This window comes from Lemur catta, chromosome 9, assembly GCF_020740605.2.
Source record: "Lemur catta isolate mLemCat1 chromosome 9, mLemCat1.pri, whole genome shotgun sequence".
Lineage (NCBI taxonomy): Eukaryota > Metazoa > Chordata > Mammalia > Primates > Lemuridae > Lemur > Lemur catta.
Window position 1 is genome coordinate 69,015,429 of NC_059136.1, and position 23,551 is coordinate 69,038,979.

The following is a 23,551-nucleotide window of genomic DNA, read 5'->3' on the forward strand; positions in this document are numbered from 1 at the left end:
TAATTAAGATTATAAAACTTAATGTCAAAAAATCAAATTACACATATAAAAGTAAATTTAAATGGGTTTTTTGAGATCTTCTATTTCTAATCATTTATAATGTAAATCTTCTCTATGGATATGAATGTTTGCGAGTCACCTTCATTGCCATAATATTCCAGACATGTCCATGCTCGAGAACTTCCAAGCATATTTCAAATGGATTTTCTTTAAAACATCAAAGATACAAACTTTTCTCAGTGGAAAAGATCCAAAAATCAATCCGAAGTATGTTTATGTTTTTTTCTAAGCAGGTTTTAAATGATCAGAATGCCAATTTCTGAAAGGAAATTATTCTGAAATGATGACAGCATTTAAAGACATCCAGCATAAGCCATTTATTTAGAAAACTTTTACTGAAAACAAAATAACTATGCCTTTTACAAAATAATTTATATCTGTGGTTTGCTTTAGCAAATATAACCTAAAAGACATGGTAGGACTAAAACAATATAAATAAAAACTACATACTTTTTGTAAAGCAAATACATAACAAGGAAAGAAAAGTGCAATTTCCTTCTGCCTAAAAGGGCCTTTGTGCATCTTTCCAAATACAAATCATACTCATCCACAAGTGATTCAAATTTTGTTACCTACATGAGCATTTTCCTGGCACTTCCCTTCTCTCTCATCCCACTCCCGAACAAAACTTCCCTCTTCTTACAAGTTTTATGGATATTTTGGGGATGTTTTGTGACATGATTATCTTCTACCGTCAATTATAGCTTTTCTGTTTACTTACATCATCCCACCTAGACCTACTTTGGTTCATCTTTAATTCCTCCCAGGGCATCATACAAAGTCTTGCTCAAAGCAGCTTCTCATTAATATTTGTTGGACTGTATTAAGAAGGTATTCCTTCTGGCCTTGGCCTTTTTCTATTCTGGAGAACCAAAAGCTATACTTTCTCAAATGAATTTTTAAAATTCTAACACAAAATTCATCTGAATGCTTCTCACCAATGGCTACTTGATGATACTTCAATCATAAATTATTAATTTTCCTTATCAGTCAAGCAACCCCGAGGTCTAAATTTCACATGGCTCTAGGTCAAGTGTCTGCTACTGAAACCATTACAGAAAAGTGGTGATTGCTAAAGGAATGATTATCCAATCCACATATTAGGGGGAGACCCTTTGCTTCTCCTCTTCCTTTCTTTGCTACTGACTTGATGATTAGTTCTCTGCAAAATCGTAATTCCCCTAAGGGGTGAGCAGAACCAGACACAAAAGGAAAGCTACTACATGTTAGCAGCTCTGAGAGGAAAAAATATAAATATTTGGTGAAAGCAAAAGATTCAAAACCACTCAGTAAAGTGAGATTTACCATCTATAGATTTTCTTTAGCCCATCATATAGATTATAATTATTTAGACAGAATACAAATATAGATACATATTTGAACAAATAAAATTTATTTCTTACACTATTAAAATGGATATAAATAGTTATTCACTCAACACATATGGCTTTTGTATCTGTTGTGTACATTTTCCCTGCCTTTAAGAAGATGAAAATTGAGTTGGTAAAGAAAGACATACAAGCTTGCAAAGTTAAGTAATATCTAACAATAGTACCAAAGATGTTATAAGAAAGAAAAACATTTAGCCAAGATTTTGATCTATGTCTGTCCTAATATACTAATAATCAATTATTATTATCATATTATCATAATCAATAGTCATTAATTAAGCACTATATTGTTTTACTTATAAGGACCATTTTTATACCCATTTTATGGGTTGAGAAACTGAGTGCATGAGAGGTTACATAGTAATATGTAGTGGAGACTGGATTCACACCCAAATCTACCTGATCAAGATCCAAACTCTTGCCATTTTACTATAGGTTTTTTTTTTTTTTTTCAAAATTTGGGATCAAAGCAAATTTATACCCATTGGCAGTTAATATTTTAATGCTAATGCAGACAACATCTATTACTGTTTACTTACATTGTATTTTAAATTCATTTGAAATATTGGCCTTTCAGCTGTGTCTATAAGAATTATTTTTCTCTTTATATAGGGTTGTGACACACAGATGATTTATGACATGTTGTTAAGATTGAAATCCACTGTCTATTTACCTGGTGACTTTGTCTGCAAAAAGGTGAGTGCATGCTGTTTTTCAAATGCACAGCTAATAAATGCACTTGAGGATTTCAGGTCAAGTGCATAGTTTAAACAGAATTTGTCCAGGGTGAATTCCATAGTATAGAAATGATTATGATATACAGCTCTGTAAAACAATAATGTGCTCTCAGAGTTCAAAACGGAACAAGACAATATGGATTTCATTACTTATAGAAGTGTGGGTAGTCTGGAAAGCTGCTTTGTATAAATGTAAATGATCAATTGTCACACCCCATTAATTCCAAACATTTAAAGTAGAGGAAAAAGTTACAGAGTGATAGGTGGTTCTGCCCTTTTTATGTCTTTGACAAAATATCAGTTACCTCCATTTTGCTCACCCAAATAGTAAATAATTAATGCCACATTTTTTAAAACTTTACTGTGCTTTTTATGATTATAAAAATAATACATGTTCATTATTTTTAAAATGGAAAACACATAAAAACACAAAGTTATAAATTCCACCATCCAGAAATAACCACTGTTCATACATTTTGTCCTATTTTTTTACACAAAGTGATGGATGGACAGAGCTTGTTTCATAAAATTGGTATCACACTGAAAATATGTTTTGCAACTTGTTTTGTCATGTCACAATATATCATATGAACATTTTATGTATTATTAAGTAATCTTATACAACCTTTTTTTTTAAGCAGCATGATATTCCAGCCTATGGATGTATCATAATCAATTTTCAAATGTTTGCTATTATAAATAACTACAATGAACATCCCCTTGGATAATATTTTTGCACATCTGATCACTAACTTGAGGGAGAGAAGGAATGATGACTCTGGGTTTTATATTTTGAGAGATTATATCATTGATGTCAATAATGGAAATTAAAAATAGAGGAAGATGAGCAGTTTAAAGAAATGGAAGGTGATCCAAGACCTTGGTGAGTTCACAAGTGAGTGAGGATAAGAAGCACTTTTATCACTCCAAAACGATGTGTTAAGTGGTACGGTCAAAGCACAGGCTGCTGTAGGACATAAAGTAGGGGCACTTGTCCCTCCCAGATACTAGCAAAATTTCCTAGGTAAGATGATGTCCAAGTTGTGTCTTGCAAAAATGAATTGAACACGGTGAAAGAGGAAATAGGTGTTCTGGATAGAGGAAAGAAATAGCATGAGCTAAGGCAAAAAGGAAGAAACTGTGTCTGCAGAGGGAGTGCAGAAAACTACAATAAGGCAAATGTTAGAACAATTTTAGTATGATTTATTTAATACAAGTCAATAAATATGTTTCAATTTTATGAGCTAGGAACTGTGCTGAGTACTGAGCAAAAAACGGTTCTTGCCTTCCAGGGGTTTACTGTTTAGTGCTGTGATATTCAGTTCAGTGTGCATCAAAATCACCTGAATGGAGAAGTGTGGGCTCCACCTCCAGTGATTCAGTTGGTCAGGATGGAGCCCACATACCAGTGTTTTTTAAAAGCTACCATATGATTCTAAAATGCAGCCAAAATTGAGAACCACAGGCCTGATGGAAGAGATAAGAAATAAGCAAGGGATATTAAATAAATGCATAACTCCAAAATGTGTTAAGCTGTCTAAGAGGAAAATACAAGTTGCTCAAAGAGTGTGTAGTGACAAAAGCACTTAATTTAGATTCAGGATTGGGAGATGGAAAGGTTATTATACTGTCAGGCATGACCTTTGTAAAATCTAAAGAAAAATAGTTCTTCAGTTTAAAAAAAAAAAAAAGCGGACAAGACAGCTTTTCTGATGGAAACTTGGAACCATGAACCAAGAGGCAAGACAGAGCTTGGAATATCTAAGGAACAAAGGCAAGTCCCAGCAGCCAAAGACAAAGCCAAATGGAGTGTGAGGTGCATCAAGGCATCAGGTGGCGATGCCAGGGACACAGGTAGAAATCAGTCCACCTGAGAGAGGATGGAACTGGAGGTAAATGTTTAGGAACCGGAACATAATAGAAGCTGACTTCAAGAGAAGTTCAAGGATCCCAAGCTCAAGGAAGAGAAGAGAGCCGTGACTCTAACTTTAAAGAATACCCTTAAAGGCCAGGCGCGGTGGCTCACGCCTGTAATCCAAGCACTCTGGGAGGCCGAGGAAGGAGGATCGCTCGAGGTCAGAAGTTCGAGACCAGCCTGAGCAAGAGTGAGACCCCCGTCTCCACTAAAAATAGAAAGAAATTAGCTGGACAGCTAAAAATATAAAGAAAAAATTAGCCAGGCATGGTGGTGCATGCCTGTAGTCCCACCTACTCCGCAGGCTGAGGCAGAAGGATCACTTGAGCCCAGGAGTTTGAGATTGCTGTGAGCTAGGCCGACGCCACGGCACTCGAGCCTGGGCAACAGAGCGAGACTCTGTCTCAGAGAAAAAAAAAAGAATACCCTTATGAAGGAGACCAATAAAGAAGAATCAGACAGGGCAACTGAGAAGGAGCTGTCAGAGATAAAAGAGAAGGCAAGATTGTGATAAAATGGAAACCAAGATTTACAGTCCCACGCAAATTAGTCCAAGTTAAAAGTAAACAGATTGGTGATATAAAATCATTTTATTTAAATGAGAAATACAAGCCCCAGCGCAGGTTAAGGACCCCTTTGGGGCAGTGGTGCATTGGAATGACATGACCTTAACTCACCAAAATGACCATTCCCATTTGTGCCAATAGCAACAGGGACTGAAAATTGAGATCACTCATATGAAGTTTAGCACCTATGGCCGGAAGCAATGCAAGTTAGCTTAACAAAGTGTGAAATGCAGAGTATCTGCAGCCTTCTCCTTTCTAATTTCTTCTTCATATCACATTCACCACTCAAGAACAAAAACAGACCAGTGAAGACAAATGAGGCAAAGGAAGGAATGATTAGGGAGAAGAGCAGAAATGAGAAGGCACCAGAACTACAACTCACATTTTTTTTGTTTTTGTTTTCAAGAAGGGACTTAGACGATACTAGATACTGTCAGACAAAAAAGGCTGTTTCTCGACCAGACTTTAGACAGCTGAATTCAGCTTGGTTTTTGCTTATTATTTTCACAAAATATTTTAGAAAAGGGGAAGAAAAACAATTATGTTCAATTTGGGGTTATCTAAATAATTGAAGAAATGGCAGGGTTTGGGACTGAATTTGCTGACCTGCCCAATCCTCAGGATGGTTCCAAAACTTACTGGTGGGTAGCTTGGACTGCTTGAAAGAGTTTTGGGGAATTTTTTCAGAATGCTTCGTGGCAGTGTAGGAATCGCCTAGAGCTCTTGCTGAAGCACAGATTCTGGGACCTCATTCCCAGAGATTCTGACCCATATTTCTGCAGTGAGAATTCTCAGTGAACCAAAAATTTGCACCTCTAAACAAGCTCCTAAGTGACGCTGCTGCTGCTGACCCAGGACAGCTGTTTTCTGATGGGATACACCTGAGTATCATAATGCGCCCCCCCCACCAGCCTTGGAAATAGCTTCCTACACAGCACCCCTGAAATTCTGAAGTGCACTCTCTCTAAGGATTACCTCACTCTGCATGAAGCTCTTGCTTTTCTACAATTCCTCCAAATTAGTCCAGACACCAACCACAAGAGCTTGGTTCAATCTTATTTTACACACGCTGTCAGCCCTTATTCTCTGAGGAATGTCTACTTCATTTGAATGCTAATTAAACTTGCAGGAAAGGATTAAATTAGCCTAGAAATATGCAAGAAATAGTGGAAGTTTTGGTTCGTTGATTATGCCAGATCTCCTTGGAAAATTATTGAAATGATCGTTAAAAAATAATTAAAAGTGCTGAACTATATTTAAGTACCCATTATGCACTTCTACCTCCAGTCAGTTGTAATAACTGCCTTTGAACAATCATTCCAGTTCCTTGAGAATTACTTCATGCAAAGAATAAGGAATATGACCTATCCTAATCATTGCTTCCTGGAGTATCTCTTGCAAAACTAATTTTCAGACACTTTGCCTTATTTTTAAAATCATTCATAGCTATTTTATTGGTTTTTAAGAGATCAGTCTTCACATGGGAGTCATTGTTAGATGTGGCCCATCTGCATGTATTAATATTATACAGAGTCAAGCAACATAGGTGCTGCTAGTTCTAGTGCTGTCACCTGCCAGCCTTGTAAGTTTGCTCAAGACACTCAATTTTTTAAGCCTGTACTACCAATTTTTTTTTTTTTTTTTTTTTTGAGACAGAGTCTCTCTTTGTTGCCCGGGCTAGAGTGCCGTGGTGTCAGCCTAGCTCACAGCAACCTCAGACTCCTGGGCTTAAGTGATCCTCCTGCCTCAGCCTCCTGAGTAGCTGGGACTACAGGCACGAGCCACCATGCCCGGCTAATCTTTCTATATATATTTTTAGCTGTCCAGCTAATTTCTTTCTATTTTTAGTAGAGACGGGGTCTCGCTCTTGCTCAGGCTGGTCTCAAACTCCTGAGCTCAAACAATCTGCCCATCTCGGCCTCCCAGAGTGCTAGGATTACAGGCGTGAGCCACCGCGCCCGGCCTGTACTACCAATTTTTAAATAAGAGTAATGATACCTTTTTTATTTGACTTCACTGGGATTTTTGCAAGAATTAAATGTGTCAATATCTATGAAATGCTTTGTGGTTATAAAGTAGTATGTTCTGACAGAACAAATACAGGAGTTAAAATAAGGAGATATGTCAATATCAGATATATTATGATTTTTAAAAGTACTATGCAAAGGCAAATAACTATAATAAAATCCATCTATATTAGAATTTCTACTCTGATCTATTTTTGAACATAAGTCTATGCTTAATATTTTGCACACTGCAAAACTTAAACATACTTCTTGTATTGCTCAGTTAGGAGATGTGAGTTCTAGCTTCCTTTTGCTCCTAATTTCGGAGTCATGGAAATTTGGCTAGTTGGCTAAGACAATGTGTGCCTTTGTTTTTCTTTCTGCAAAATGGAAATAACAATACTTATTCTACCTGCCTCATAAGGGTATCAGGAAGATAAAATGAGCATTTCAATTTCCTGGATGTTAACTAAGAGCTAGAGTCTGAATAACTTTAAATTCAACCTGACAATTATAAAACAACAATAATCAATGTTCAGGAAAATAAACCTAGGTATTAAAGGACATTAAAACTTCCCAGAGAACAGTTAAATTATACTTCCCTCATTCGTAAATGAGTATCCACTATACGTCAAGCCTTGTGCTCGGCATTGGGACAAAGTAGACATTGTTTCAACCAGCTCAGGGCATAAATTATAATCAATATTGTTTAATGCTGAGTTGATTTTAGTGTATTCTAATCCTTTGAAAGTATGGTTAATGAGAATATTTGATTAATTCAAATAACCCAGTCCCTTCCTAAACCAAGGGAATGAATTTATTGTATTCAAGCTATTTTTTTTTATAGCTGAGGGTGATCAAGATGCTACTCATTCAGACAAGCAGGTACTGCTATCCAAATACTTTGCCTAGTATTATGCAAACTGGCCTGTTTGGAGGTTAACAGCCTTTCTTGACCTAAACGCCATTTAGATCTCCTGTAAGACACATTTATTCTTTTTTGGACATTGGAGTGAGAAAATGTGTTCCAAGGGCCTCATAATCACCTGCTAGTTTGGTGATTTGCTTGTAAGGACTCACATAATTCAACATAAAGCTATGTGTATGGCTTAAGATTTATTCCAGCAAAGAATACAATACAGTGACAGGAAGAAAAAGCTATACATGGGGAAAGACTAGAGGAATCGGTGCAAGATTCCTAGGTCTTATTTCTGTGAGGATCACATGGATGCATTATTCTCTGCAGCAGACTGCAAAGACATGAGGAAATTATCTCCACTCCAGGAAGCCCAAGTGAGTCTTGGGTCCAGAGTTCTTAAATGGGGCTGGTCATGTAGCTGCATGACCAGGCCTGATTCAGACTTCAAACTAGATGCTAGGTACACATCATAAATCTTTGTGTTTACATTAAACAGTACTGACAGCTTGGTATATTCTGCCACGCTGCCTCAGGCATACAGAATCACACCATTAGCTAGTGGCTATGTGAACATTCCAGGAGTTTAATTCTCAAGGCTTGAACAAGGGTCATGGCCCTCGCTCTAAGAGTTCCCAAAGTTAAGCAAAAACTGAGTAAAACAACCTACAGCATTAACACTGCCTCTCAATATGAAATAAGAATAATAGCTTAAAAGTTTCCTATGCCCCAGTTCCCAAAAATGAGACCTCAATGCCATCGGCAGAATAGAATTGACTTTGAACAGCTGCAGCCTGGGCCCTTTGGATGGCCAACCGTCTTCTTCAAAGCGCAGTAGTGGTCACCAAGCCAGGCTTGCCCATGCCTACAATCAGTTACTTCCTCTACCGATACTCCTTCCTGGAGCAACGTGCTAACTGAAATGTCTTCAGGTGTCCAGTGGTGGTACACAGTGCTCACACACTGAGAAGCATCACCTTCCTAATCATTTCCTTTCACGTGATATGTACAAGTTGGATGTCTGCCAACTACCTCAGGTCTTAAGATAATTACTTGTACATTAATGTTCCTTGCTTCCTTCACTTACATTTATTCCTCTAGAAGAGTTTATGTTTGTGGAGTATAATTGTCCAGAATACAACGACTGTCATTTCCTCTTTCTATCTGGCACATAGGGAGAAATTGGCAAGGAAATGCACATCATCAAACAAGGAGAAGTCCAAGTCCTTGGAGGCCCTGATGGTGCTCAAGTTCTGGTCACTCTGAAAGCTGGGGCCGTGTTTGGAGAAATCAGGTATCTGAAAGACATCTCATAAATATTGAAGACTGTCATTTGTCACAAAAGAAAAATCTTAGGTCATAAAATAAGTAAAGTCTCTGCTCAAGTTTATCAAAGGTTTGATTGTGCTGGAAGCATTGGTGAAATAAGGATTTTCACATTTCTATTCATTTCTTCCTTTCCTTTCCCCAAAAATACCTGAAGAAAGGGGCTGAGTCATTCAGCTCTTTAGTCCAGGACCTAGCTCAATACCTGGCAAAAGATAGGTGTTCAATATACATTGAATGGATGTGCAAATAAATGAATGAATAATAGGAAAAGATTGGGGTGTTGGTGGTTGTCAAATTGTTGGAAGACTTGAATGCTTTGCTAACAAGAAGGTTTTGAGTAGGCTAGTGCTGTGATCATAGTTGTGGAGTCAAATTGCCTGAGTCTAAATTCCAGTATCACCACTTACTAGCTTTGTTCCTTTCTTACCTGATTCTTCAGTTTGCTCATCTTAATAATTAGAATAATAATAGTATATATCTTAGAGGGTTGGTAAATGACTTAATTCATTAAAAGCACTTAGAACAGTGTCTATGATCTATTAAGAGCTCAATAAATATTAACTATTGTTACCATTATTTCCTATTGGCCAGGAGAAGTTTATCCTAGAACAAGTACATCCCCAAAAGTAAAAACATAGACAAGAAATTTAAGCATTCCATGGGCTAAACACTTCCATATGCATTATTGCATTTAAACTTACTCGTTGCTCAACTCAAAAATACCCATTGAGTGCCTACTACATGCTAGAATGTTAGGTATTGCTCTAAATTCTGGGAATACACTGTAAAAACAGTAGACAAGATATCACCCCTCACAGAGCTTACAGTCTAGTTGGGGGAAACTGACAATAATAGTTAAACAATTAACTAGACAAGATAAATTCATGTTGTGGTAACTGCTACAAAGGCAAAAAATTGTTAGAAAGTGATGGGGGTGCCCCTTAGATTCAGTGGTCAGGGACGACCTCTCTGGACAGACAATAGGTGACCTGAGACTTGAAAGAGTAAATGGAGCAGCGTTCAGAAATGGAGAAAAAGCCTCTCAGGTGATGGAACAACAAGGGCAAAGCCCTCGAGGTACAGCAAGCTTGTGTGGCCAAGCGGAAGGAAGGAGTACAGTGAGTAAGGACACCGTTGGGAGACGAGGCCAAAGAGGTGAGCAAGGGTCAGATTACACATGGTTTATTTGGCCGTGATAAGGAATTTGTGTTTTATTCTAAATACAGATGGGTGCCGGTAGAGGGCTTGAGGCAAAAGGAAGGCACAATCTGAATTATGATTTTAAAAGACCACTCCAACAGCCCTGTGGAGCAAGAATGAAATAGAGGAGAACCAGTTGGAAGTGAGAGGCAGCAGTTCAAGCAAACGATGATGATGTCTTGAATTAGGACGCTGGTCTTAAGGTGGAAAGAAGAGTACACTGTCAGGCAGTTATTAATTTATTCATTTCACAACTGAGAAAATTGCTATTCCAAGGTGCAAGTACTGTATCTTGCCCAGGTTAACATAGCTAATAAGTGATAGAAACAACACATAAACCTGAGTCTTCATGTGGTCTTTCCGCCACACTGCAGAAGAAACGTATTCACCCAACCTCTAATTTCATAGCTGCTAAGAAGTTATCTTCACATTCCAAGAGATACGGATAATTTCAGATGACTTCATACTAGCATAATTAGGGTTTCTGTAGAATGTTGAAGCATGTAATTTCTCTGTTCATAATGTGGCTTCTCTTTTTTATTTTTTCTCCTTGCTTAACAAGTGATTGCTGTTAAGGTGATCCTGTGAGGGTCCTGCTCTGGGGGCGGTGGTGGAAACAATCTCAGAATGTCCCCAAGACCTTAGTTCTTTGCCTATTTCCTATCACCTCCTTGCTGGGAGTCCTTGCAAAAGTGATTTAATGTTTTGTGACTTAATAATCACTGTAATCTTCAAGGTCATAAAACATGCAACCGTCTAATCTGAAACATGGCAGAAATTAATTAGCTGACCTCATCCAAGGGTTGAGTACTCCCTGAAGAATAAAGCTTTATAAATACAAGTATGTTAATTGCTGATATTATCATCACAGAAGGAACTACCCTAGGAATACAACCTAGGTGCTGCTGAGTTGCAGCTGAAAGTAATCCCAGATTCCTGGCAGCAGCTTCTCAAACAAATCTCCTCTTATCCATGTGGTTTCTGAGGCCAAATTGAAACCAGCAGACCAGACAAGTTCGAAACTTGCTCAATAGTCTGATTGATTCAAGCAAAAGGGAGCTTTTTGCCTTGATTCTCTTCTTGGCTGTGGTTGAAGAGAAACAGGATGTATCTGCCTCTTCCCAGATACCCACAGGCTTCACAGGGCCACAGCTGTCATACGCCCCTGGAGCTCTAGTCATTTGTTCCAGAGATAGAGACATGCCTGCCAAACATCCAGATACTGGAAAGATCTAGTAATAGTGTTTACTACTCAAATATGCTGTGACCTTTGTTAAAATGAGCTAAATCCAGCATGATCACATGGCTTTCTAAAGAATATTCTTTTTCCTTAGGAAAAAAAATAGGAAAGAAAAATTTGAGGGCTTTCAAGGACATTATATATTAATCCAAAAGAGCAAAGCCCTGACTAAAATATAGATTTACAGCCTGGCACGGAGAAAACCCAGACCACATTTCCAATTAACATCTGAAGAGTGCAGACACCCCATTTTTAAAAGAGAGACCCAGGGTCTGCCAAGGGACAGCCTCGCGGTGGTTCTGACTGCACCATTTCCCTTACACCTACATTTAGTGCCAAGTCTTATTCACTGAATGTATTTAACCACTTCCTATCTGCCTTCTGCCTCTGTTAAAATGTCATTTTTCTTGAAACACATCTGAATTATTACTCCTATATTGCCATTATGATTTCAATAGTATTCTCTATTGGATTCATCTCTCTTTGGAATATCCTCCTCCTAGAAAATTCCTACTCATCTTTCAAATGGCACCTTTTTCAAGTCATGTCTAACCCTCAAAACAACCGGTTGCTCTCTGTCCCATGCTTCCCTAGTATTTCTTTCATGCCTTTATTATAGTAATTACTACACGTCTCTCCCACAGACTGAGCTAGGAAAATACAAGAACTAGAATTTATCCATCTTTATATCATCAGCAGCCACATAAAAACTACACAATAAGTGGGGATTTTTATTTCTATCTTGCCTTCATTCGAAAATAATTTGCAGCAGCTATCAGCAATTTTTCATTAATTAAATAGTTTATTAGGATTTGAGAGAAAAGAAAATTATATTGGGGACCTCTGACAACATAATGTGAAGTGCCTTAAAGAAGACTGTGTATTCCTTTGCCAGGCACAGTTCTGGCCCTGAGGGTACAGAGGTGAGCAAGAAACAGTCACTTCCCTCCCAGGTCTTACAAACAAGTGAGACAAACCTTAGGAACCTGTAAATGTGACCTTATTTGGAAAAAGGGTCTTTGCAGATGCAATTAAGTTAAGGATCTCAACATGAGATCATCCTGGATTATCTGAATGGGCCTCAAATCTGATGACAAGTGTCCTTATAAAATACAGGGAGGAGGCCGGGCCCGGTGGCTCACGTCTGTAATCCTAGCACTCTGCGAGGCCGAGGCGGGTGGATCGCTCGAGGTCAGGAGTTGGAGACCAGCCTGAGCAAGACCCCATCTCTACTAAAAACAGAAATAAAAATTATCTGGCCAACTAAAAATATATATAGAAAAAATTAGCCGGGCATGGTGGCGCATGCCTGTAGTCCCAGCTACTCAGGAGGCTGAGGCAGTAGGATCGCTTAAGCCCAGGAGTTTGAGGTTGCTGTGAGCTAGGCTGACGCCACGGCACTCACTCTAGCCTGGGCAACAAAGTGAGACTCTGTCTCAAAAAAAAAAAAAATACAGGGAGGAAAAGAGGAGAAGGCCATGTGCAGACTGAGGCAGACATTGCAGTAATACAGTCACAGCCATGGAATGTGTGGTGCCACCAGAAGCTAGAAGAGGCAAGGAAGGATTTTTCACTAGAGTCTTTAGAGGAAGCACAGCCCTGCTGACATTTTGGTTTTGGACTTTTGGCATCCAGAACTGTGAGAGAATAAATATCTGTGGTTGTAGCCCATTTGTTTTGTGATCATTTGTTACAGCAGGAACAATACCAGACTAGGAAACTAATACAATAAAAAACTCTTTAAATTGTTAACTTTTGAAATTTTACCGGGGATAAAAAAGGCATGTTTGACACCTCCCTCTACCTTACCCTACATGTCCAGTCTACATACAAGACCTGTTGATCTCACCTCCTAAGTATGTCTCAAATCATTTGTATCTTACCTTCTCCACGGCCACCACTTCGGTCCAGCCACCTCCATCTCTCACTGAACAACTGCAGTGGTCTACTGCAAGTTGCCCACTCCAAATAACCACATCCTCCACAATCCACACTCCACTCTGCAGCCAGAGGGATCTTTTAGAAACACAGACCTGATCATGTTACTGCCCTCCTGCTTAAAACTATTCAATTCTTTCATGTTGTTCTTATTTCTAAAAGTAAAGTTCTTTTCCTGACCTACAAGATCCTGCAGAATCTAGCCCCTGCCTACCTCTCTACTTCAGGTTGCACCCAAATCCCCTTGCTCTCTTTAATCCAAACATCCTGCTCTCTCTCAGTTCCTTGAATGTGCCACACTCCATCCAGCCACAAGGATTTTTTTGCACGTGTTGTTTGTTACCTCTGCCTAGATGCTTTCTCCAACCCTGTACCTAGATCGCAGCTTCTTTTAGGCCTTCTTGGATTCCGCATGATAGAGACCTCCGAGGTCTCCTGTCTTGGATTCCACATGATAGAGACCTCCGAGGTCTCTTGTCTATATGCTTTTGTCCAACTATATTCCTTTCTTTTGGAGCACTTATCTTTGTAACTCTGCATGCATTAGTGCATTTATTTCTTCCATGTTTCTCCTCCTTCCTTTTTTTTTTTTTTTATTTTTTGAGGCAGACTTTCACTCCATTGCCCTGAGTGGAGTGCCATGGCGTCAACCTAGCTGACAGCAACCTCAAACTCCTGGGCCCAAGCAATCCTTCTGCCTCCGCCTCCCGAGTAGCTGGGACTACAGGCATGTACCACCATGCCAGGCTAATTTTTTCTATATATTTTTAGTTGTCCAGCTAATTTCTTTCTATTTTTAGTAGAGACAGGGGTCTCGCTCTTGCTCAGGCTGGTCTCAAACTCCTGAGCTCAAACAATCCACCTGCCTCGGCCTCCCAGAGTGCTAGGATTACAGGCGTCAGCCACTGCGCCTGGCCTCTCCTCCTTCCTAAATTGCAAGCACCAGAACCACCACATATGGCTGTGCCCGCTGTGTTCTGCATCAGGACGTCCAGGGAGGGGCTGGGAGGGCTGGGAGGGATAGAATCCAGCCCGCTCCTGGGCCATGAGCCCTGGCTTTTGGGCTCTCCTTCATGCACAGGTACCTTTTACTTTGCAAAAGGCGGCATTCTTCTAGCCAAGCACAGGATTGTATGTGCCCAGAGAAGCCACATTTTTCGAGTTACACAAAGACCCTTTACACAGGCTCCCAGGGATCCTGGTAGACACCATGTGTGGTTTGTTCTACACTCTATCCCTAGCCCTTGGGGCAGTGGCTGGCCCACATAAATGCCTAATAAATAGTTATTGAATAAATAATTAAATGTAATTATCTTTTATCTTTGTGAATGTAGAAATACACATTAATTTTTGTCATGAATATGCATATTCAGCTTGTGCCCTTTTGTCAGTTTTCATTATTAAGAATAGCACTGTTATATTTATCTTTGTAAAATTACTTTGTTTTCCTTTTAAGTTATTTCTTTGAGGCTTATTCCCAAAATTGGAATAAGTAGCTCAAAAGGTGGAAGCATTTCTATGACTCTTATAATATATGGGCAGATTATTTTCCAGAAAAAATTAAACCAATTTACAATATAAACAGCACTGTATAGCTATTTTTTCCTCAGCATTACTGATATTACTTTATTATTCTCACTGGCTTTGTATTTTAATAGGTTGTTTTAATTTGCATTTCTCTAAATAGTGCCTGGAAAATAATAGATCCTCAATAAGTATTTGCTAAATGAATTAATTTCCTATTTATTTTCATACATGTAATCATTTACCTTCTGCATTTCTTTCTTTGTTCATCATCCTTTTTTCATCATATATAACAATTTATTAAGTAGAATTTAGGTATTGATATATTCTTATGTTTTAGATAGTCTGGTTTTCATTCAAAACATTTAAGTTCTGTCTTTTCAACAGTTATATTGGTCAAATCACCCATTCTGAGGATTTCTTTTTGATTTTTACTTCATATCATTGTGAAAAGGCCGAATTTTTTTATTATTTTCAAGTATTATGGGGGTACAAATCTTTTGGTTACATGAATCACTTTTATAATGCTTCAGTCATGGTTGTAAGTGTGCCCTTCAACCAGATGGTGTTCATTGTACCTGTTAGGTAGGTCTCCACCCAACCTGTCCACCCTCTTCCGTCTCCCCTCTGCTTGTTTTCTGTTGAGTTTTGCTTCCCTCTATACACGTGTGCTCATCAGTTAGTTCCAATTTAATAGTGCATATATGTGGTGTTTGTTTTTACATTCTCTAGATACTTCATTTAGGATAATGGTTTCCAGTTCCATCCAAATTGTTGCAAAAGGCATTAAGTCATCCTTCTTGATGGCTGAGTAGTACTCCATGGTATACATTTGCCACATTTTGTTAATCCATTCATAAATTGATGGGCATTTGGGTTTATTTGTGCTGCAATAAACATTCAAGTACAGTTGCCTTTTTGATAAAATGATTTCTTTTCCTTTGGGTAAATACCCAGTAGTGGGATTGCTGGATCAAATGGTAAGTCAACTTTTAGTTCTTGAAGGAATCTCCGTACTATTTTCCATAGAGGTTGTACTAGTTTGCAGTCCTATCAACAATGTGTAAGTGTTCCTTTCTCTCAGCATCCACACCAACATTTATTGTTTCTGGAATTTTTAAGAAAATACATTCTAACAGGAGTAAGGTGATATTTCATTGTGATTTTGATTTGCATTTCCCTGATACGTGTCATTGAGCATTTTTTCATATGTTTATTTGCCATTTGTCTATCTTCTTTAGAAAAGCTTCTGTTCATGTCCTTTGTCCACTTTTTAATGGGGTTGTTTGATTTTTTTTCCTTGCTGATTTGCTCAAGTTCTTTGTAGATTCTCGTTATTAGTCCTTTATCGGATATATAGCTTGTGAATATCTTCTCTCATTCTATAGATTGTCTGTCTGCTCTGTTAATTATTTCCTTGGCTGTGCAGAAGCTTTTTAAATTTAATTAAGTCCAATTTATTTACTTTTGTTGCTGTGACTGCCATTGGGGTCTTCTTCATAAATTCTTTGCCTAGGCCAATATCCAGAAGAGTTTTTCCAATGTTCTCTTTTAGAATTCTTATGTTTTCATGCCTTACATTTAAGTCCTTTACACATCTTGAATTAATTTTGGTGAGTGGTAAGAGATACAGATCCTGTTCTGTTCTTCTGCATGTGAAGGCCAAATATTTTGAAAAATAATTTTAAATCTCTTTTTTTCCCTTCAAACCATTTTTGCCTATTTCTCCTGAACACTCAGTTTTTTAAATACAGGTGCCAAGGGAGACTTCTAGGGCTTTGGACTATTTTCATTTCTTATTCTTACTTCTTATCACAATAACTCTGTTATTCCTTTCTCTCATTTTTTTTCTTTTCTTAAAAGGCAGAAATAGTATTATAGATGCAAGAGAAGATTAGAAGTATGAGCAGGGATAAGAAGACTTAGAAGACTTGATTAATTCTGAGGGAGAAAATTCTTTATTTCTATGCCATTTTTTTTTCCTATTTCAAACCTGTGAACATTACCTGTGTTAAGAATATATATTTATGCCTGTAATCCTAGCACTCTGGGAGGCCGAGGCAGGAGGATTGCTCGAGGTCAGGAGTTTGATACCAGCCTGAGCAAGAGCGAGACCCTGTCTCTACTAAAAATAGAAAGAAATTAGGTGGACAACTAAAAATATATAGAAAAAATTAGCGAGGCATGCTGGTGCATGCCTGTAGTCCCAGCTACTCGGGAGGCGGAGGCAGAAGGATTGCTTGGGCCCAGGAGTTTGAGGTTGCTGTGAGCTAGGTTGATGCCATGGCACTCTAGCCCGGGCAACAGAGTGTGACTCTGTCTCAAAAAAAAAAAGAATATATATTTACATTTTCACTACATCCCTTTGAATACGGTCTTTGTGTAGCACCTTTTTGCTTAGGGCAAAAAGCATTTACCTCAATATTCCTAAAACAAATACACTATCAATATCATTGTTTAAGCATTTATTCAAATATTCTCAGGACCTCTCCTAAAGCAACTTTATCCAGTGCTAAATCAAGGCTCTTCACCACTATTTGGAACAACAGAGAGGAAGTGAAGATTCTGAGAGTCAGACCTTGACATAGTTATCACACCAGCCTGGTTGGCTTCCTCTCTTATTTTTTCTAATGTCCATTGGCAAATGTGAATCATTAAAACAATAGCAATGATTTCACTGGCATCAACTAGGGTTATGGTATAAGGAAAATACACCTGGACTTGAAGTCAGCTCTCATTTTGGATTTTCATTTCAATGATGAAATTCTTAAGTATTTGTTCTTGAACAATTCACTTAACTGATTCTGGACGTCAGTTTCCGTGTCTATAAGCATAGATAAGAACCTACCTCACCAAATTGATGTGGTCATTTAGTAAGAAAATAGAAGGATTTTGTTTTTTTTTTAAAAAAAAACACATTTAGAACTATAAACTTTGCACAAATATATGACATTGTTAGCTGTTTTTGACGCCAAAGAAACACTTGGTTAGGCTAGTGTATTAGCTTGTTTGATATAGTATTTTCCAGCCGAAGTATCATCATTAAATATTCTCCTGGCACTTGAAGGGTGATAAATAAACAGGGCATAGAATAAAGATTCAATATTATTCTTTTTCTCCTCTCTCCTTCCTTAGAATCTTTACCCAGACCCTTCAGTGTTCATCCCCTTCTCTAAGGCCAATTCGACTCTGAAATCAAGACCTGCTGGAAGAAAAGGGGGCTAGATATTTTATGTCTGTGATAGCTAAACTCTCTAACTTTGTTAAAAATCCATGTGTACAGACATTCCTCAAAATATCTTACAGAAAAAAAGAATCTAGGCTAATATGTGTTTGCCATTCAGTAGTTTTATGAATATCAAAGCATCTGCAAAGAGCAAGAAGCCCAGACAAAGGTGACCCTAGAACATCCTCTGATATTTGCTCACCCACAAAAGTTTTGTTAGAATTTATTTTTAGTTGAGTTGTAAAACTGTCAAGGAACAAAGTGTTTTCCAATAACTTTGACAAAAATAGAAGAATAGCACAGAAAAAGTCTGCACAGGTGATCCAACTGATGTTCCCCAGATACAACCCAGTTGGAAATTTGCTTAATGAGAACAAATATTTGAAGTTTTAATCTCTCACCCAGCATTGGAAGCAATGCTCTTTCCATTGACAGCGTTTAGAGTTAGTTGTATTTCTATTCTAGGAAATCATTCTACATGAGAAAATGTGTTCAGACTAGAAACTTCTTCATTTTAGGAAACATTCTCATTTCTTAAAATTATCAAAGCATTAATCATTCTAAATTGTGCTTATCTGTTTAAGAAGGCTGCCTGACTAGGTTTGCATCTCATTGTCACAACTTATGAGCTATGTAACTATGGACAAGTTACTCAGCTGAGACTTCAATTCTTCATCAGTCAAAATGAAGTAACAATAAAACATAACTATCTCATAAGATTGAAAGCATTATATGTATTAATGTATAAAAAAGAACAGGAAAATAGCTCATAGTAAGCACTCAATATTATCTATTAATGTTACTATTACTAATATTATTATTAACATTTTCCAGTCTGACTATCTGTATGCACATTTACCCCACTCTTCGATTACAAGATGCTTGAGGGAAGACGTTAATCATCTTTATAACCCCAGAACTTGGCATAGTATCTAGCCCATTATGGAGTATACTATTTCTACACACCCCTAATTTATCTCTAATTTATTTTTTCCTTTTCGTTTCAATTTGTACAGCGAATTCTTTATCTTCCCCTGAATGACTGACCTTCAAAGCACAATCATCTGTACAATCTCAAACTCATCTAAACAACTACTTATCAAAGCCCACCTGAGAAAGGCAATATTTCAGAAGGATTATTTGTTTCTCTAACTATTCTGAAAGGTACCAGGGGTCATGTCAGAGCAACAGAGAGAGAGCTGGATATTTGGAATGCATGATACCGACCATCCATAGAATTACTCTTACTGAACTATACTTGGAAGTGATTCACAGCCCTTACTGAGGACTCTATTATAAATGATCCTAGCAAATTTATTGTTGTGTCTATTGTGAGAATATGCAGTTTTCCAACACTTTACAGAGTGGCCTCTTTACTAAGCCCCCCAGAAGATATGTCTGCCTGTCTTAAAACCTAAAATTGATCCATTTTTATGGTATAAAAGTCTTAAAGCCAAACTTGAAGCCCTCTTGTGATGAAGTTTGCATTTTTATATGAATCCCATGTTATGTCTCCATTCTTGTTTTTCTTTTGCTGCTACATTCAAATCATGCTCTTTTGTACTCTACTTTCCCATGTGAGTGCTTTCCAGATACTGTAGCTCTGCTAAAAAGGGCTACGCAGGTTGTGCACTGCACAATTCCAATCACATTATAGTCTGTGTATGCAACACACAATTTATAATGCCACACGTGGCAGGCCTGGACAAAGCTTGGAATGAATGACTGACCAGAGACTATCTCAATATTCTCTCTCTGAAAGAAAAAAAAAAAAAAATATATATATATATATATATATATATATATACATACACACACACACACATATATGAATGTTATATATGTTATTTATGTATGTGTATGACTATATATGTGTGTTTATGTATATAAGAAAACTCCCTGTTGCTATCTGTTCCTGACATTTACCAACTTTTGCACATACAAGTTCTCCCACAGTCTTTGAATCTCTCTGTGACATTCTCACAACTGCTTTTGTTCACTCACTCGACTTTGGCACACTAGTACCAAGCAAGTAGCTTAGTGCCCACTTACATACCACAAATTAGGGTTTAAAATTGCTCAGCCATAAATTTTACCTAATAGCACCTTCTTCATAATTAAATATCAATCAGGAGCCTACAGACAGGTGTTTCTTCTTAAAGATAATCGGATGTCTATGGTAGGAGTACCTACCTAAATATGACCTTGTTTCCTGCAGCAGAGATTAGTAACTTGCTCAGAAATACACTTAATAAATGGTAGAATTATCTGGTTCCAAAGCCTGTGTTCTTTTCACAAAACCATACCATGCTTTAATAATTCTCCTTTTTCCCTACTTCACTTCACTGTGCTGAATACATGGTAGACAATAAATACTTACATGATTGGAGTGAAAATCAAAAATGTCCTTAAGTATGTGTCTAAGGTCACAGCAAATAGAAGTGGCTCTAGGATCAGAACCAATTCCTTTGTTTCCTGGGCCATTGCTCTGTTGACTCTATTTTTACCTGGGGACACTTAATATTAACCTCAGCTATTCGTCCTCCGGCACGGGCTCTTTCAGAAACTCTTTGTGGAGCTGGGAATATTTAGGAACCTTACTAAGCTATTTACTGAGTGAAACTTTCCATTGGTGGAGTGCTGGAGAAGCATTTTGTGGACAAGAGGAAAAAAAGGATGCTATTTTAAATGCTGCTGAGAGAGTTTGGGCAAAATCCATCTGGCAGACAGACTATTTCTTCCGTTCAAAAACTCATCAAGCACTCCAAACGTGTAACCTGTAGGCAAGTTTAATTAAAACTTGAGAAATCTCAAAATAACCTGACATTTAAGTATGTTATTTCTGTTCTGTTCTCATAGTCTGACATATAGACACAGACACTCTCAGGTTCAAATTAACCTCTCCAATGTCACCCAGCCCAGCCTAACTACTTGATTACCCTGTGTCTACGGCTACAGGAATGTGAATGAAATAGACACATCCAATCATTGTCCTTCAAATATTAACATCCATTTTACAGAAAGATAGGGAGGAAGGTAGACAGGAAGTTGGGTAGATGAGTGAGTGAAGAGGTGATTGTGATGATAGATAGATAGACAAATAGATAGACAGAATGAGACCTAGATAGATGGGGTAAAATTCATCTCTCTTGTCTTCTCTGACCTTGAACTCCGGGCCAAAAGTGATCCTCTTGCTTTGGCCTTCCAAAGTGCTGGGATTACACCACACCTAGCATTTCTCTTTTCTCTGGAAAAGGCAGAGCTTGCTTTAAGAGACAACCTTAGGAAAGGACTAAAGATAGTGGTTTTTTTGCCATGGAGCAAAAAAAAAAAAAAATGGAGTGTGAAATCATCAAGCAAAATAAGCATGCATTAACATGGATTCCAAATACATACTTTCTGTCTTAAGTTCTTTCCCCCCTTTTTCTTCCTTTTCTGGCTTTAATTGAACATTTTATATGATTCCATTTTTTCATCTCACTTAACATAACAAGCACACTTATTTTTTAATGTTTAAAGGTTGCTCTGAAATTTTCAATATGCTTTTTAAACTAATCTAAACCTACCTTTATATAGCACTATACCACTTCCCATGTAGCACAGGTAACTTTGAATATTTCTAATTCTTCCTTCCCAGCTCTTATGACATTGCTGTCATTCATTTCATTTATCCATAGGCTATAATCACCCTATAATTGCTAATTATTATTTAAACAGTTATCTTTAGATCAATTAAGAATAAAAAAATAAAAATATTTTATTTTACCTTCATTTACTCCTTTTTTAATGTTCTTCCTTTCTTTCTGTAGACCTGAGTTTCTGATCTACATCATTTTCCTACTCCCTATAGAACTTTTAACATGTTTTTGTAGGACTGATCTGCTGGGAAAGTCTTTGATTCTCCTTTACTTTTGAGAGACCATTTCACTGAATATAGAGTAGCAGGTTGGTTGTTTTTCTTGTAACACTTTAAATATTTCATTCTACTCTCTTGCTTGCATAGTTTCTGATGATAAATCTGCTACAATTCTTATGCTTATTTCTCTGTAGCTTGGGGTTTGTTTCCCCACCGCCGCCACCCTTTAGATTCTTTCAAGATTTTGCCTTTGGTGGTCCTGCAGGTTGATTATGATATGCCCAAGAGTCAGGGTTTTTGGGTATTTATTGTGCTTGATGTTCTCCAGTGTTCCTGGATCTGTGGTTTGATGTCTGATATTAATCTTGGAAAGTCCTAAGCCATTCTTACTTCAAGCAGGTCTTCTGTTCTCTCTTCTTTTGCTTTCTAGTATCCAGCTACTTGTGTGTTACAACACTCAAAATTATCCCATAGTTCTTTATGTTCAGTTTTGTTTATTCCTCTGCATTTCAGTTTTGTTTATTCCTCTGCATTTCAGTCTGGCAAGTTTCTATTGCCTTATCTTCAAGCTCACTGATTCTTTCCTGGGCCATGTTCAGTCTACTGATGAGCCCATCAAAAGCATTTTTCATTTCTATTATAGTGTTTTTGATTTCTAGCATTGCCTTTTGAGTCTTTCTTAGAATTTCCATCTCTCTATTTACATTACCCATCTGTTTTTGCATGATGTCTACCTTTTTAATTAAATTCCTTAACATATTTATCCTAATTTTTAAAAATTTCCTGTCTAATAATTCCAACATCTGTGTCATATTTCAGTCTATTTCTGATGTTTTCCATGTCTCTTCAGACTGTTTTTTTTCTTACTGTTAGGCTTAAAGAATTCACCCTCCCCAAACTTCCATCTAAACCTCCTATAAAACCGACCCCTCTACCCTTCCTTGAGTCTGTTAGTCACACAGCCTTTGCCAAACCCCTAGAGAGATACAGGAATGAAATGCAAAAGGTAAACTTACTTTCCCTTATCCCTCCTGATAAGGATGATGCTTATCCCTCTCAGTTGCTCCCTAGGGAGATAAACGAATGGAATGCAAGAGGAGAACTTACTTTCCTTATCTCTCCCGGTTATTTGAAAAGAATTTGTTTACTCTCCCAGGAAAAAAAAAAAAAACCTATAAAACCCAAGTGGGGGGGAACCTCTATAAAACCAAAGGCTCTCTCCTTTTCTCTGGGGGATGCCCTTTTCAGCCTCCACCCATCTGCACTGAGATGCTCAAAATAAATAGCATTTTGCTACACATGAGGCTTCATGTGTCTCTCTTTCTGCTCCGGACCTAACACTTAGCTTTTAACAGTGCTTGTAATTATTTTGTTGTTGAAAGCCAGAAATTATGTTAACAGATATTAAGAATTGAGGAAAATATGTCTTTAATGTGAAGTTTTATGCTAATCTAGCTAGGAGTTGGGCTGTGTTTAATGTTTGCTGTAGCTGTAGGTGCCAGAGGCTTCAAGTTCCTCCCAGGTACCTGCTTTTGTCTCTTCTGTTGACTTTGGGCTTAGGGACGCCTAAAAGAGGCTGCTCAGAGAGAATCTGTGTGTTGCAGCTATTTCAGCTATAATTCCCTATTATTATATGGAAGCCCTATT

The 23,551-nt window shown here is 37.7% G+C and overlaps 1 protein-coding gene across 1 annotated transcript in view; it reads left to right on the top strand.

Moving 5' to 3' along the window:
• The window catches only part of CNGB3 (cyclic nucleotide gated channel subunit beta 3), a 146,166-nt gene that overhangs the window by 116,927 nt on the left and 5,688 nt on the right, over positions 1 to 23,551 (top strand). The window contains exons 14-15 of the mRNA XM_045560498.1: positions 2,064 to 2,147; positions 8,767 to 8,885. Of these exons, the coding sequence (XP_045416454.1) occupies positions 2,064 to 2,147; positions 8,767 to 8,885 (203 nt within the window). The remainder of the gene's footprint in view (positions 1 to 2,063; positions 2,148 to 8,766; positions 8,886 to 23,551) is intronic.